Below are 18,436 nucleotides of genomic sequence, written 5' to 3' on the forward strand. Positions count from 1 at the left end.
CTGTTATGGTCTTCTGAAACAGTTGATAGATGTATTTTAAAACTTAAAAACGGGACCGATGCTAATGCATTAGCATGTCTATGGCGTTTTCAATGTTAAAGTTAGCATTAAGCTGTTGCAGCTGTCAGCACATTTGTGTGCTTTTGTGTTCTGTATAATAATTCATGGCTCAGCATTTGTTGTCGTAAAAGAGTCAAATACTTTTTTATTTATTTTTTATTTATATATTAGTAATAATAGCAACAACAATAATAACCAGTAATACTACAATACAATTTTACAGAAAGAAACAAAATAACCTGATTAAACATAACAGAAAAGATAAATCCAACTAACAATGAACATAAATAAATAAATATAGAAATAAATAATTGTTTCCTGTGAACACCTATTGACTCTTACACCTCCACTTCACCCCTGTTTTATTTAAGTTTAACGACAATTTGTTTTGGTCAAACCACATTTAAGTTGTATTCTTACACAAGAAAAAATAAAATGCAGTTAACTGCACATTTGTGTCTTTTTTCATAAAAATATGTTTTTAAAGATCACATATTACACTTTAGGCAGGCCTGTAAAATTGTTTCGTTTCGTGGACTCTTGCTGTAATATGTTGTCAGTGGTTGAGATAGTTGCTGTAGGCATCTAAAAATGGGCGAAACCTGATAGAAAACTCTGTCTCTCTACTGAGAGACAAAGAGTGAAAAGACTGAAATCTCTACTGGTGGTTGGCTCTCACTGCGGTATTGTATCACTTCCTGTTCCGGAGCACAGTGGTGTTTTGCTGTATCTGTTAGCTGTTTAATCTGCGCAGTTAGATTGATCTAGTTAACTAGATAACGATTTGTTTCACAGTTTAATCTTCACGTGCCTTAACTAAAGCACTCCCTCTGCTGAATCACCTCTAAATTATTTACACATTATTCACTTTGTGTGTTTTTAGGAATCCGCTAGCTTAGCGCAGCTACTAGCTCTTAGCCACTTTAGCATGACGGCTTCTCCTGTCTCTCCCGCACTTTTCTGCTCTGGGTGTGAAATGTTTAGTTATTCCTCGGCCTCCTTTAGCAGTAATGGTACTTGTAATAACTGTAGCTTATTCGTAGCTTTGGAGGCCAGGCTTGGCGAATTGGAGACTCGGCTCCACATCTTGAAGAATCCTACAGCTAGCCAGGCCCCTGTAGTCGGTGCGGACCAAGGTAGCTTAGCCGAAGTTCGCTCCCCTCCAGCAGATCCTGAGCAGCCGGGAAAGCAGGCTGACTGGGTGACTGTGAGGAGGAAGCGTAGTCCTAAACAGAAGCCCCGTGTACACCACCAACCCATTCACATTTCTAACCGTTTTTCCCCACTCGGCAACACACCCGCCGAGGATCAAACTCTGGTTATTGGCGACTCTGTTTTGAGAAATGTGAAGTTAGCGACACCAGCAACCATAGTCAATTGTCTTCCGGGGGCCAGAGCAGGCGACACTGAAGGAAATTTGAAACTGCTGGCTAAGGCTAAGCGTAAATTTGGCAGTAATGACACCCGGTTACGCCAATCGGAGGTCACTAAAATTAACATTGAATCGGTGTGTAACTTTGCAAAAACAATGTCGGACTCTGTAGTTTTCTCTGGGCCCCTCCCCAATCAGACCAGGAGTGACATGTTTAGCCGCATGTTCTCCTTGAATTGCTGGCTGTCTGAGTGGTGTCCAAAAAATGAGGTGGGCTTCATAGATAATTGGCAAAGCTTCTGGGGAAAACCTGGTCTTGTTAGGAGAGACGGCATCCATCCCACTTTGGATGGAGCAGCTCTCATTTCTAGAAATCTGGCCAATTTTATTAAATCCTCCAAACCGTGACTACCCAGGGTTGGGACCAGGAAGCAGAGTTGTAGTCTTACACACCTCTCTGCAGCTTCTCTCCCCCTGCCATCCCCCCAATACCCCATCCCCATAGAGACGGTGTCTGCTCCCAGACCACCAATAACCAGCAAAAATCTATTTAAGCATAAAAATTCAAAAAGAAAAAATAATACAGCACCTTCAACTGCACCACAGACTAAAACAGTTAAATGTGGTCTATTAAACATTAGATCTCTCTCTTCTAAGTCCCTGTTAGTAAATGATATAATAATTGATCAACATATTGATTTATTCTGCCTTACAGAAACCTGGTTACAGCAGGATGAATATGTTAGTTTAAATGAGTCAACACCCCCGAGTCATGCTAACTGCCAGAACGCTCGTAGCACGGGCCGAGGCGGAGGATTAGCAGCAATCTTCCACTCCAGCTTATTAATTAATCAAAAACCCAGACAGAGCTTTAATTAATTTGAAAGCTTGACTCTTAGTCTTGTCCATCCAAATTGGAAGTCCCAAAAACTAGTTTTATTTGTTGTTATCTATCGTCCACCTGGTCGTTACTGTGAGTTTCTCTGTGAATTTTCGGACCTTTTGTCTGACTTAGTGCTTAGCTCAGATAAGATAATTATAGTGGGTGATTTTAACATCCACACAGATGCTGAGAATGACAGTCTCAACACTGCATTTAATCTATTGTTAGACTCGATTGGCTTTGCTCAAAATGTAAATGAGTCCACCCACCACTTTAATCATACCTTAGATCTTGTTCTGACTTATGGTATGGAAATTGAAGACTTAACAGTATTCCCTGAAAACCCCCTTCTGTCTGATCATTTCTTAATAACATTTAAATTTACTCTGATGGACTACCCAGCAGTGGGGAATAAGTTTCATTACAGTAGAAGTCTTTCAGACAGTGCTGTAACTAGGTTTAAGGATATGATTCCGTCTTTATGTTCTCCAATGCCATATACCAACACAGGGCACAGTAGCTACCTAAACTCTGTGAGTGAGATAGATTATCTCGTCAATAGTTTTACATCCTCATTGAGTATAACTTTGGATTTTGTAGCTCCTCTGAAAAAGAGAGCCTTAAATCAGAAGTGCCTGACTCCGTGGTATAACTCACAAACTCGCAGCTTAAAACAGATAACCTGTAAGTTGGAGAGGAAATGGCGTCTCACTAATTTAGAAGATCTTCACTTAGCCTGGAAAAAGAGTCTGTTGCTCTATAAAAAAAGCCCTCCGTAAAGCTAGGACATCTTACTACTCATCACTTATTGAAGAAAATAAGAACAACCCCAGGTTTCTTTTCAGCACTGTAGCCAGGCTGACAAAGAGTCAAATCAAATCAAATCAAATCAATTTCATTTATATAGCGCCAAATCACAACAAACAGTTGCCCCAAGGCGCTTCATATTGCAAGGCAAAGCCATACAATAATTACAGAAAAACCCCAACTGTCAAAATGACCCCCTGTGAGCAAGCACTTGGCGACAGTGGGAAGGAAAAACTCCCTTTTAACAGGAAGAAACCTCCAGCAGAACCAGGCTCAGGGAGGGGCAGTCTTCTGCTGGGACTGGTTGGGGCTGAGGGAGAGAACCAGGAAAAAGATATGCTGTGGAGGGAGCAGAGATCAATCACTAATGATTAAATGCAGAGAGGTGCATACAGAGCAAAAAGAGAAAGAAACACTCAGTGCATCATGGGAACCCCCCAGCAGTCTAAGTCTATAGCAGCATAACTAAGGGATGGTTCACGGTCACCTGATCCAGCCCTAACTATAAGCTTTAGCAAAAAGGAAAGTTTTAAGCCTAATCTTAAAAGTAGAGAGAGTGTCTGTATCCCTGATCCGAATTGGGAGCTGGTTCCAGAGGAGAGGAGCCTGAAAGCTGAAGGCTCTGCCTCCCATTCTACTCTTACAAACCCTAGGAACTACAAGTAAGCCTGCAGTCTGAGAGCGAAGCGCTCTATTGGGGTGATATGGTACTATGAGGTCCCTAAGATAAGATGGGACCTGATTATTCAAAACCTTATAAGTAAGAAGAAGAATTTTAAATTCTATTCTAGAATTAACAGGAAGCCAATGAAGAGAGGCCGATATGGGTGAGATATGCTCTCTCCTTCTAGTCCCTGTCAGTACTCTAGCTGCAGCATTTTGAATTAACTGAAGGCTTTTCAGGGAACTTTTAGGACAACCTGATAATAATGAATTACAATAGTCCAGCCTAGAGGAAATAAATGCATGAATTAGTTTTTCAGCATCACTCTGAGACAAGACCTTTCTAATTTTAGAGATATTGTGCAAATGCAAAAAAGCAGTCCTACATATTTGTTTAATATGCGCATTGAATGACATATCCTGATCAAAAATGACTCCAAGATTTCTCACAGTATTATTAGAGGTCAGGGTAATGCCATCCAGAGTAAGGATCTGGTTAGACACCATGTTTCTAAGATTTGTGGGGCCAAGTACAATAACTTCAGTTTTATCTGAGTTTAAAAGCAGGAAATTAGAGGTCATCCATGTCTTTATGTCTGTAAGACAATCCTGCAGTTTAGCTAATTGGTGTGTGTCCTCTGGCTTCATGGATAAATAAAGCTGAGTATCATCTGCGTAACAATGAAAATTTAAGCAATGCTGTCTAATAATACTGCCTAAGCATGTATAAAGTGAATAAAATTGTTCCTAGCACAGAACCTTGTGGAACTCCATAATTAACCTTAGTCTGTGAAGAAGATTCCCCATTTACATGAACAAATTGTAATCTATTAGATAAATATGATTCAAACCACTGCAGCGCAGTGCCTTTAATACCTATGGCATGCTCTAATCTCTGTAAAAAACTTTTATGGTCAACAGTATCAAAAGCAGCACTGAGGTCTAACAGAACAAGCACAGAGATGAGTCCACTGTCTGAGGCCATAAGATCATTTGTAACCTTCACTAATGCTGTTTCTGTACTATGATGAATTCTAAACCCTGATTGAAACTCTTCAAATAGACCATTCCTCTGCAGATGATCAGTTAGCTGTTTTACAACTGAGAGAACAACTTTGAGAGAAAAGGAAGGTTGGAGATTGGCCTATAATTAGCTAAGATAGCTGGGTCAAGTGATGGCTTTTTAAGTAATGGTGTTGTGTGGGCCGCTGAAGAGGAGGTACTGCTGGCCCACCACCACCAGAGGGCGCCCTGCCTGGAGTGCGGGCTCCAGGCACCAGAGGGCGTCGCCACCTGAGATGAGCAGCCAGGGTGACAGCTGTCACCCATTATTGGACACAGCTGTTTCTACTCGGCACCAAGGTATATCAGGAGGACGGCGTCTCCACCTCAGTGCCGAGATATCGCCTAAGACTGAGGTAGTATCTCTGCATTCTTATTCTGATTAACCAGCTAATCTTTTGTTAAACCTTTTCAGGATTGTTGACTGCTAGAAGCTATATTGCTTGGAGAAGTACTCACCTTCCTGTTGTGCATTGACAAGAGGTGGAGGCGGCTTCTCCCCTCTCCGTTACTGGGTGCTGTCGCATCACACCTGTGTGTTGTTGCTCTCTCCTGCCAGCAGTACCGGATCCGACGAGCGGAGGCAGTGGCCACCTGGGAATTCGGGACTTGGCGGTTCCAGTATTTCCAGGGTTCGGTGGCAGAGGAGATCGGGGTGGTTCCGGTTCGACTGAGACGGGTGTCTCCTACCTTCGAGCCTGCCCACACGACACCAGCAAATTCGACTCCAAATTGTGATTGTTGTACTTATTGTGCTTGTTTCACAATAGTAAACCTTGTTATTTATCTTCCTCCATTGTCCGTTCATTGCGCCCCCTGTTGTGGGTCCGTGTTCCTACACTTTCACAACAAATGGTTTAATTACTGCCACCTTAAAAGCCTGTGGTACATAGCCAACTAATAAAGACAGATTGATCATATTTAAGATCGAAGCATTAATTAATGGTAGGGCTTCCTTGAGCAGCCTGGTAGGAATGGGGTCTAATAGACATGTTGATGGTTTGGAGGAAGTAACTAATGAAAATAACTCAGACAGAACAATCGGAGAGAAAGACTCTAACCAAATACCGGCATCGCTGAAAGCATCCAAAGAGAACGATATGTCTTTGGGATGTTATGAGTAATTTTTTCTCTAATAGTTAAAATTTTATTAGCAAAGAAAGTCATGAAGTCATTACTAGTTAAAGTTAAAGGAATACTTGGCTCAATAGAGCTCTGACTCTTTGTCAGCCTGGCTACAGTGCTGAAAAGAAACCTGGGGTTGTTCTTATTTTCTTCAATTAGTGATGAGTAGAAAGATGTCCTAGCTTTACGGAGGGCTTTTTTATAGAGCAACAGACTCTTTTTCCAGGCTAAGTGAAGATCTTCTAAATTAGTGAGATGCCATTTCCTCTCCAACTTACGGGTTATCTGCTTTAAGCTGCGAGTTTGTGAGTTATACCATGGAGTCAGGCACTTCTGATTTAAGGCTCTCTTTTTCAGAGGAGCTACAGCATCCAAAGTTGTCCTCAATGAGGATATAAAACTATTGACGAGATAATCTATCTCACTCACAGAGTTTATGTAGCTACTCTGCCCTGTGTTGGTATATGGCATTGGAGAACATAAAGAAGGAATCATATCCTTAAACCTAGTTACAGCGCTTTCTGAAAGACTTCTACTATAATGAAACTTATTCCCCACTACTGGGTAGTCCATCACAGTAAATGTAAATGTTATTAAGAAATGATCAGACAGAAGGGGGTTTTCAGGGAATACTGTTAAGTCTTCAATTTCCATACCATAAGTCAGAACAAGATCTAAGGTATGATTAAAGTGGTGGGTGGACTCATTTACATTTTGAGCAAAGCCAATCGAGTCTAACAATAGATTAAATGCAGTGTTGAGACTGTCATTCTCAGCATCTATGTGGATGTTAAAATCACCCACTATAATTATCTTATCTGAGCTAAGCACTAAGTCAGACAAAAGGTCCGAAAATTCACAGAGAAACTCACAGTAATGACCAGGAGGACGATAGATAACAACAAATAAAACTGTTTTTTGGGACTTCAAATTTGGATGGACAAGACTAAGAGTCAAGCTTTCAAATTAATTAAAGCTCTGTCTGGGTTTTTGATTAATTAATAAGCTGGAGTGGAAGATTGCTGCTAATCATCCACCTCAGCCCGTGCTATGAGCATTCTGGCAGTTAGTGTGACTTGGGGGTGTTGACTCATTTAAACTAACATATTCATCCTGCTGTAACCAGGTTTCTGTAAGGCAGAATAAATCAATATGTTGATCAATTATTATATCATTTATTAACAGGGACTTAGAAGAGAGAGACCTAATGTTTAATAGACCACATTTAACTGTTTTAGTCTGTGGTGCAGTTGAAGGTGCTATATTATTTTTTCTTTTTGAATTTTTATGCTTAAATAGATTTTTACTGGCTGTTGGTGGTCTGGGAGCAGGCACCGTCTCTACGGGGATGGGGTAATGAGGGGATGGCAGGGGGAGAGAAGCTGCAGAGAGGTGTGTAAGACTACAACTCTGCTTCCTGGTCCCAACCCTGGATAGTCACGGTTTGGAGGATTTAAGAAAATTGGCCAGATTTCTAGAAATGAGAGCTGCTCCAGCCAAAGTGGGATGGATGCCGTCTCTCCTAACAAGGCCAGGTTTTCTCCAGAAGCTTTGCCAATTATCTATGAAGCCCACCTCATTTTTTGGACACCACTCAGACAGCCAGCAATTCAAGGAGAACATGCGGCTAAACATGTCACTCCCAGTCCGATTGGGGAGGGGCCCAGAGAAAACTACAGAGTCCGACATTGTTTTTGCAAAGTTACACACCGATTCAATATTAATTTTAGTGACCTCCGATGGGTGTAACCGGGTGTCATTACTGCCGACGTGAATTACAATCTTACCAAATTTACGCTTAGCCTTAGCCAGCAGTTTCAAATTTCCTTCAATGTCGCCTGCTCTGGCCCCCGGAAGACAATTGACTATGGCTGCTGGTGTCGCTAACTTCACATTTCTCAAAACAGAGTCGCCAATAACCAGAGTTTGATCCTCAGCGGGTGTGTCGCCGAGTGGGGAAAAACGGTTAGAGATGTGAACTAATGGCGGCTAAGCTACCTTGGTCCGCACTGACTACAGGGGCCTGGCTAGCTGTAGGATTTTCCAAGGTGCGGAGCCGAGTCTCCAATTCGCCCAGCCTGGCCTCCAAAGCTACGAATAAGCTACACTTATTACAAGTACCATTACTGCTAAAGGAGGCCGAGGAATAACTAAACATTTTACACCAAGAGCAGAAAAGTGCGGGAGAGACAGGAGAAGCCGCCATGCTAAACCGGCTAAGAGCTAGTAGCTGTGCTAAGCTAGCGGATTCCTAAAAACATGCAAAGTGAATAATGTGTAAATAATTTAGAGGTGATTCAGCAGAGGAAGTGCTTTAGTTAAGGCACGTGAAGATTACACTGAAACAAATCGTTATCTAGTTAACTACTCAACAAAAATATAAACGCAACACTTTTGGTTTTGCTCCCATTTTGTATGAGATGAACTCAAAGATCTAAAACTTTTTCCACATACACAATATCACCATTTCCCTCAAATATTGTTCACAAACCAGTCTAAATCTGTGATAGTGAGCACTTCTCCTTTGCTGAGATAATCCATACCACCTCACAGATGTGCCATATCAAGATGCTGATTAGACACCATGATTAGTGCACAGGTGTGCCTTAGACTGTCCACAATAAAAGGCAACTCTGAAAGGTGCAGTTTTGTTTTATTGGGGGGGGGGGGGGGGATACCAGTCAGTATCTGGTATGACCACCATTTGCCTCATGCAGTGCAACACATCTCCTTCACATAGAGTTGATCAGGTTGTCAATTGTGGCCTGTGGAATGTTGATCCACTCCTCTTCAATGGCTGTGCGAAGTTGCTGGATATTGGCAGGAACTGGTACACGCTGTCGTATACACTGGTCCAGAGCATCCCAAACATGCTCAATGGGTGACATGTCCGGTGAGTATGCCGGCCATGCAAGAACTGGGACATTTTCAGCTTCCAAGAATTGTGTACAGATCCTTGCAACATGGGACCGTGCATTATCCTGCTGCAACATGAGGTGATGTTCTTGGATGTATGGCACAACAATGGGCCTCAGGATCTCGTCACAGTATCTCTGTGCATTCAAAATGCCATCAATAAAATGCACCTGTGTTCTTCGTCCATAACAGACGCCTGCCCATACCATAACCCCACCGCCACCATGGGCCACTCGATCCACAACATTGACATCAGAAAACCGCTCACCCACACGATGCCACACACGCTATCTGCCATCTGCCCTGGACAGTGTGAACCGGGATTCATCCGTGAAGAGAACACCTCTCCAACGTGCCAAACGCCAGCGAATGTGAGCATTTGCCCACTCAAGTCGGTTACGACGACGAACTGGAGTCAGGTCGAGACCCCGATGAGGATGACGAGCATGCAGATGAGCTTCCCTGAGACAGTTTCTGACAGTTTGTGCAGAAATTCTTTGGTTATGCAAACCGATTGTTTCAGCAGCTGTCCGAGTGGCTGGTCTCAGACGATCTTGGAGGTGAACATGCTGGATGTGGAGGTCCTGGGCTGGTGTGGTTACACGTGGTCTGCGGCTGTGAGGCTGGTTGGATGTACTGCCAAATTCTCTGAAACGTCTTTGGAGACAGCTTATGGTAGAGAAATGAACATTCAATACACGAGCAACAGCTCTGGTTGACATTCCTGCTGTCAGCATGCCAATTGCACGCTCCCTCAAATCTTGCGACATCTGTGGCATTGTGCTGTGTGATAAAACTGCACCTTTCAGAGTGGCCTTTTATTGTGGGCAGTCTAAGGCACACCTGTGCACTAATCATGGTGTCTAATCAGCATCTTGATATGGCACACCTGTGAGGTGGGATGGATTATCTCAGCAAAGGAGAAGTGCTCACTATCACAGATTTAGACTGGTTTGTGAACAATATTTGAGGGAAATGGTGATATTGTGTATGTGGAAAAAGTTTTAGATCTTTGAGTTCATCTCATACAAAATGGGAGCAAAACCAAAAGTGTTGCGTTTATATTTTTGTTGAGTGTAGATCAATCTAACTGCGCAGATTAAACAGCTAACAGATACAGCAAAACACCACTGTGCTCTGGAACAGGAAGTGATACAATACCGCAGTGAGAGCCAACCACCAGAATTTTAGTCAGAGCTCTATTGAGCTGAGTATTCCTTTAACTTTAACTAGTAATGACTTCATGACTTTCTTTGCTAATAACATTTTAACTATTAGAGAAAAAATTACTCATAACCATTCCAAAGACATATCGTTATCTTTGGCTGCTTTCAGTGATGCCGGTATTTGGTTAGACTCTTTCTCTCCGATTGTTCTGTCTGAGTTATTTTCATTAGTTACTTCCTCCAAACCATCAACATGTCTATTAGACCCCATTCCTACCAGGCTGCTCAAGGAAGCCCTACCATTAATTAATGCTTCGATCTTAAATATGATCAATCTATCTTTATTAGTTGGCTATGTACCACAGGCTTTTAAGGTGGCAGTAATTAAACCATAACTTAAAAAGCCATCACTTGACCCAGCTATCTTAGCTAATTATAGGCCAATCTCCAACCTTCCTTTTCTCTCAAAAATTCTTGAAAGGGTAGTTGTAAAACAGCTAACTGATCATCTGCAGAGGAATGGTCTATTTGAAGAGTTTCAGTCAGGTTTTAGAATTCATCATAGTACAGAAACAGCATTAGTGAAGGTTACAAATGATCTTCTTATAGCCTCAGACAGTGGACTCATCTCTGTGCTTTTTCTGTTAGACCTCAGTGCTGCTTTTGATACTGTTGACCATAAAATTTTATTACAGAGATTAGAGCATGCCATAGGTATTAAAGGCACTGCGCTGCGGTGGTTTGAATCATATTTATCTAATAGATTACAATTAGGACCAATTTTATTCACTTTATACATGCTTCCCTTAGGCAGTATTATTAGACGGCATTGCTTAAATTTTCATTGTTACGCAGATGATACCCAGCTTTATCTATCCATGAAGCCAGAGGACACACACCAATTAGTTAAACTGCAGGATTGTCTTACAGACATAAAGACATGGATGACCTCTAATTTCCTGCTTTTAAACTCAGATAAAACTGAAGTTATTGTACTTGGCCCCACAAATCTTAGAAACATGGTGTCTAACCAAATCCTTACTCTGGATGGCATTACCCTGACCTCTAGTAATACTGTGAGAAATCTTGGAGTCATTTTTGATCAGGATATGTCATTCAATGCGCATATTAAGTGCTTGCTCACAGGGGGTCGTTTTGACCGTTGGGGTTTTTCTGTAATTATTGTATGGCTTTGCCTTACAATATAAAGCACCTTGGGGCAACTGTTTGTTGTGATTTGGCGCTATATAAATAAAATTGATTTGATTTGATTTGATTTGTGGTGTGTCGGTGATGTATATGTGCAAAATAAAACAAAACACTATTCCAGGTATGTTTTTGACGAGAATATAACATAACTTTGTTACAAGCACAAACGTTGATGTTGCGTGAAACAGCCTTTTAATAATAACTCACTTAAATAAATAATGGCAAAACTCACATGTAAGTAAAAATAAAACCAAAACGATTAATTGAAAAAAATAATCGACCGATGAATTGATAACTAAAATAATCATTAGTTGCAGCCCTAGTGTTTAGGCTGAAATAAAATATCTTTCCTAAAACATCAAAGCCCAGATTTCAAAAAGAAGAGAAAAAAAGGACAGGGAAAGAAAACTAAATGAGGGAAAGCAGCTGCTAATCAAATTCTTTGAAAAGAGAGGTGAGCTTGAAAGCTAGCTATATTGAGTTGGGGGGTCTGGGGGACCAAATTGCACCATTTTTCTATAAAATGGTGCAATTTGGTGCATTTCTGTGCATTTTAACAGACAGGGATGCACCAAATTACACTATTTTTCTAGAAAATGGTGCAATTTGGTCCCCCAGACCCCCCAACTAAATATTGCTCCCCCAACTTTAGAAAGGGTTCTGACTCCCAGGTGTGATCTAAGGTATACATGATTTAGGCCTGGTTTGACATACGCATTAAAAATTTGGTGTTTGCGTTAATAAAAAAGAACATAACAGTGTGTGTGTGTGTGTGTGTGGGGGGGGGGGGGGGGGGTCTTCAATATGGCTAGTACCTAGGGCCCACAATTTGGTGCTACACCCGATTACAGCAGGTATTATTCCTTTCATTTTCTATATGGGTAAGCTTTTAGAAAATAGACACTAACATGGACAAAATCTATGCAGATTGCAGACAGAATGTTCTGTACATATCCAGCTGATACTGAGTATAAATTACATCTCACAACCCTACAGTAAGCTGAAAGCACCAGGATTCTAAAGTTTTTGTCATCCCAATGTCCATTCTGGAGAATGAAGTTCAAACACCTCTGTCCAGCATGGTTCCATAAGATCTTCCCAGATGTCTGTTGACCTCATAGGCTGAGCTTCCAGAGACATAAATGTAATTTTCTTGTCATTAGGGCCTTTAAGAAAATTTGATTTAAAATGCTTAAACAAGCAATGAGAGAGTATGTCAAAAGGTCCTTGAAATTTGGGTTCAAAGCCACCAATTTTTTGAGGAGGCTTCAAAGTGGACAGGCTAAGTGGAATAAACCGTCCCGATTTAATGCTTAAGCTTCAACTATGGGATATAGGCACATAATGGAACAGACACTTGGCTTGAACGTCCTCGACATCACTGGCAGGAAATATTTTCTGTTAAAACCTTTGCAAACCCCCCCCCAAACACTCTGGGTATATAAGGGCTCATATTAAGAAAAGGGAGATAAAAGATGAAGAATCCATGTGGGACCGGGATAAGAATGCAGAATGCATTAGGAATAGGACTCTATTAAAGTATAAAGCCCTGGCTTCCTTCTCGTGTGACCAGCCCTCTATGATACTCACTGATCAAAGCTGACACGCTGTTCAGCTTCGGGTCGTAGGAGCACTTTCCCTTCCCAGATTCCACCCTGCCAGGTTCCAAATGGAAGATTTCCTCCTGAAATGGAAAAATCACATCCAGACGATGATAAATTAAGCGCTCTTCATCCTGTCATCGTGATTCCCTTGTGTTGGGAAAATGAGGTGGCGTATGTGCACTGTCTGACTCCTCTGGGACCTACAAGGCCTGATAGAGGATAAAGTATTAGAATAATGAGCACATGTTCATAGAGAAAGATATATGCACAGACACATGGGAATACCTAATCCATCTCCATGCCACTCGACTGTGGAAAACAATATGTTTCACTCGGCATTATACATTAGCCGCATGCCAGATATCTCTCTATCAGAGCCTGGAGCTATGCAGGCCTCCTGCTGACACCTATAATGCACCGCATTGGAAATAAGCATGGAATGGAGGCTGGATGACTGATGCTCACTGCTCCTACCAGCTTCGCACGTAAGCAAAGGAAGGTGTTTGGCAGGAATTTGTGTTTGACATGTGGGATCTGCCTGAAAGGCTCCAACACCTTATTTTCACTCCTATCAGCAACAGAGATGGAGACATCTCTGTCACTGTCCATGGTATGGCACTGTGCCAAATCCATGCCCTTGTGCAATTCCAGACTCATCTCTGATTCTAATCGCCACCTGTGCAAATCAGAAGGTGTTAGCAGCTCATTCTCAGCCCTGCCAGATGTTGACATGTAAAAAAAAAAAAAGGCCACAAAATTTATAAGTACCGAGGAGAGCTGGGCCCGAAACGTGTTTTACAACTCTCTTGTAAAATGTGACCGGTTAGAATCATGCCAACATTTTAAAAATAAATGAGAAATAAGTTTGATCATTTACGAAAGACTTTTTCTGCATTTCAAAGTGTGGAGAGAGCTCAACTGTCAGAGGTATGGCCAACTACGCTGGTGTTTTATTTCCTGTGCTGGTTGGTGACAGATGGTTGGTGTTTACTCTGGGCTAACACAACCTGCTGTGGGAGTTGATCAGATGTTAACTAGTCCTACTTCCTGCATGGAAACGACGGCTTCTGCATTCCAACTTCCAAATAATGTAAACAAACAGCTCAAGAAGTCTTAATAAAATGTTTCGTACAAATACGCCATGCATTTGGTTTTGCATTTGTAATAATAATAATAATGTAGTAAATATGGCAAGAAAAGTTTTAGAATTGTATAGAGTTTACTTTAGCATATATGACTTGATGATTGATTGATTGAGTGATTGATTGACAATTGATGATAACTTTAGTTATCCAGAAGGAAATTATTTTGCAATAAATAAGTACAAAAAAATTATGCAAAATGACCGGAAGACACTTGCACAAGATGTTTGACAATATTTACATAACTAAATAATTGAACAACTCTGAATAACTCTGTTCCTTATGTATTCATCCCGCAGAAGGGGGAGGAGTTATATAGTCTGATTGGCACAGGTAAGAAAGACCTCCTGTGACACTCTGTGGTGCACCTCAGTGGTCTCAGTCTATGGCTGAAGGTACTCTGACAGGACAACACTGTGGCATGCAGGGGGTGGGACGTGTTGTCCAGGATGCTGAGCAGTTTCCTCAGCATCCTCCTCTCTGACACCTCAGACTCCGGCTCAACCCCCAGGACAGCACCAGCTCTCCTGATGAGCTTGTTGAGTCTGTTCATGTCAGCTGCCTTCAGCCTGCTGCCCCACAACACAACAGGATAGAAGATGACGCTGGAGACCACCGAGTGATAAAACATCTGCAACATATTTCTGCAGATATTGAAAGATTTTAGCCTTCTAGAGAAGTACAGTCGGCTCTGACCGTTCTTGTACACAGCATCCCTGTCTACAGTCCAGTCCAGTTTGTTGTCTATGTGGACACCCAGGCAGTTGTAGTAGTCCACAATATCCGCTGTAGTTCCATTGATGTTAACTGGGTTGGGATGGGTCTTCTGTCTTCTGAAGTCCACCACCAGCTCCTTCATTTTAGATACATTGAGGTGCAGGTGGTGGTCATCACTGTCAGCTAGCAAGGATCAATGGAATTTGAAGGGCTTCCACAACAATGTGCAACAACTTTGAAGGAGATTTTTTTTGGATCACTAAAAAAAACACAGTGAATCCAAAGAATGTCCATTTTATGAAATTCACATTTGAAAAGGAGCTAACTCACAGATGCACAAATGAGTGGAAAGTGTGCTTTGGCCTACAATGTATTTACACCGGTTTTACTGTATGTCAGAGTTACAATGCAGTGGAGCTCACTTCACAGCTCACTGTATTTCTTATTTGTACAGTACAGGGTATGCACAAAACTCCTTGATTTCAAGTAGCTACAACATCAAAACCTGTTGGAATATGTTGATAAATATGGTGCTCAGAGTCCAGACCAAACTAGATTCTCACATCGATGTGTGTTGAATCACGGGCGGGGCGCACACAGAGTCTGTGAGACCAATCAATACCACATAAAACTTTGAGATCATGCAAATGTAGCCACCAATGTATAAGAATGTGCAGCCCGCTCACTACTCGACAAACCTCAACCCAAAAATCTACATCGGTCTAGATATAGCTGGAATATTTGAGGGGTGCACAGAAATTCTGCACGTAACACTTTTGGTTTTGCTCCCATTTTGTATGAGATGAACTCAAAGATCTAAAACTTTTTCCACATACACAATATCACCATTTCCCTCAAATATTGTTCACAAACCAGTCTAAATCTGTGATAGTGAGCACTTCTCCTTTGCTGAGATAATCCATCCCACCTCACAGGTGTGCCATACCAAGATGCTGATTAGACACCATGATTAGTGCACAGGTGTGCCTTAGACTGTCCACAATAAAAGGCCACTTTGAAAGGTGCAGTTTTATCACACAGCACAATGCCACAGATGTTGCAAGATTTGAGGGAACGTGCAATTGGCATGCTGACAGCAGGAATGTCAACCAGAGCTGTTGCTCGTGTATTGAATGTTCATTTCTCTACCATAAGCCGTCTCCAAAGGCGTTTCAGAGAATTTGGCAGTACATCCAACCAGCCTCACAACCGCAGACCACGTGTAACCACACCAGCCCAGGACCTCCACATCCAGCATGTTCACCTCCAAGATCGTCTGAGACCAGCCACTCGGACAGCTGCTGAAACAATCGGTTTGCATAACCAAAGAATTTCTGCACAAACTGTCAGAAACCATCTCAGGGAAGCTCATCTGCATGCTCGTCATCCTCATTGTGGTCTCGACCTGACTCCAGTTCGTCGTCGTAACCGACTTGAGTGGGCAAATGCTCACATTCGCTGGCATTTGGCACGTTGGAGAGGTGTTCTCTTCACGGATGAATCCCGGTTCACACTGTCCAGGGCAGATGGCAGACAGCGTGTGTGGCATCGTGTGGGTGAGCGGTTTGCTGATGTCAATGTTGTGGATCGAGTGGCCCATGGTGGCGGTGGGGTTATGGTATGGGCAGGCATCTGTTATGGATGAAGAACATAGGTGCATTTTATTGATGGCATTTTGAATGCACAGAGATACTGTGACGAGATCCTGAGGCCCATTGTTGTGCCATACATCCAAGAACATCACCTCATGTTGCAGCAGGATAATACACGGCCCCATGTTGCAAGGATCTGTACACAATTCGTGGAAGCTGAAAATGTCCCAGTTCTTGCATGGCCGGCATACTCACCGGACATGTCACCCATTGAGCATGTTTGGGATGCTTTGGACCGGCGTATACGACAGCGTGTACCAGTTCTTGCCAATATCCAGCAACTTCGCACAACCATTGAAGAGGAGTGGACCAACATTCCACAGACCACAATTGACAACCTGATCAACTCTATGCGAAGGAGATGTGTTGCACTGCATGAGACAAATGGTGGTCACACCAGATACTGACTGGTATCCCCCCCCAATAAAACAAAACTGCACCTTTCAGAGTGGCCTTTTATTGTGGGCAGTCTAAGGCACACCTGTGCACTAATCATGGTGTCTAATCAGCATCTTGATATGGCACACCTGTGAGGTGGGATGGATTATCTCAGCAAAGGAGAAGTGCTCACTATCACAGATTTAGACTGGTTTGTGAACAATATTTGAGGGAAATGGTGATATTGTGTATGTGGATAAAGTTTTAGATCTTTGAGTTCATCTCATACAAAATGGGAGCAAAACCAAAAGTGTTGCATTTATATTTTTGTTGAGTATATAATAAGCTTTGATATTATAATTACTTGAAATCAAGGACTGTTTTTGTGCTCACCCTGTACATTCCCCTTCACACACCCAAGCACGAGATTATGAAACAAGACAAATGTTATTGCCATCTATCTATATATCAATGTATCCATCTATCTATCTATCTCATCAAATTGATCAATGTAATTTTTGGTATATGAGTAACATGAGTGTATTTGTACCATCCCTCAAAATTTCTCTTTAATAAGTTGTATGGTGTGAGTCCTGCCCACTAGAATAATTCATAAATCAGTAGGCCACACTACCTTTTATCAATCATGATGTAATTATGCATGTCAAGGAAGAGCTGGGTGAAGATTAAGGATTCCAAATTTTTCGCAGTTCCGTTCAGCCAGTTTTGAGATATGTTTTTTTTTTTTTTCAGATTTGTGGTGCCGCCTTGCATCTAATCAATACTAAATTCAACAGGCACCCACTCTGGAGCTTTAGACACCAGGGTCCCAGGTTTCATATTAATTTACTGTTGTGAAGAACGGACACCGATTCCAGTGTGAATTGTATTTAACAGGAAGTTCTTCCTTCATATTTTGGCCATTTTTGGACTATCCAAATTATTTTAATAATTTAATTTCTTGAGGTACCACAGAATATATGCACAAAGTTTTGTGCTGTTTGCAGTCACTGTCGAGGAGCAATTTGAAAAAGTCGGTTTGGAGTATTTAGAGATTTTAGGAAATCTGTAGAGGCAGAAATTGCAACGGTCTACACTAGGCGATTCGGGTTAATCTAACATATGGATATATATATATATATATGATGTCTGAATGTGACACTGAGGGTTTGGGCATTATAGGTCAAAATGCAACTTTACTGGTGTAGCGCCTCCTACAGGTAGACTTATGTTTTGTGCCTGAGATATGCTTGTTGCTGGAGCAGTTAGGAAAATTTCATGATCATGGATTGTACCATTTAAATCGCAGTGTTGTATTTCGTGGAGGAAAAAAAAAATCAGACTGGAAATAATAGCGTGTGCAGTTGTGGTAGTTTTGCTAGGAGTAGCATTGCTCTGCATGGGCTGCTTACTGCCCTGCTAGGGTTGGACCACTAATAAAATAAAATAAAATAAAATAAAATGTCCCCATTGTTGTTGGCTGGGAGTTCGGATTGGAATGAATGAATAAATAGTCTGTAAATAATTAACGCAAGTAGTAGACAAGTAGTCAAGGTATGTGTTGTCATGAATACTGCTAAATGTGCATTAGAAGTGTAAAAATGTAATAGATCAAAACACTCACATGCAGTGAACATTAGGGAAAAAAACTACTTAGCTTTATTTCTGGATAATTTAAAT

General features: G+C 41.7%; 1 protein-coding gene across 4 annotated transcripts in view; it reads right to left on the reverse strand.

The window, feature by feature from the left end:
- Positions 1–18,436, reverse strand: part of LOC117507435 (semaphorin-3F-like) — a 301,103-nt gene that overhangs the window by 66,719 nt on the left and 215,948 nt on the right. For all 4 annotated transcript variants that reach the window (XM_034167307.1, XM_034167306.1, XM_034167308.1 and 1 more), the window contains one exon: positions 12,854–12,947. In XM_034167307.1, coding sequence (XP_034023198.1) covers positions 12,854–12,947 — 94 coding nt within the window. The remainder of the gene's footprint in view (positions 1–12,853; positions 12,948–18,436) is intronic.

The sequence above is a fragment of the Thalassophryne amazonica genome, chromosome 3 (assembly GCF_902500255.1).
Source record: "Thalassophryne amazonica chromosome 3, fThaAma1.1, whole genome shotgun sequence".
Lineage (NCBI taxonomy): Eukaryota > Metazoa > Chordata > Actinopteri > Batrachoidiformes > Batrachoididae > Thalassophryne > Thalassophryne amazonica.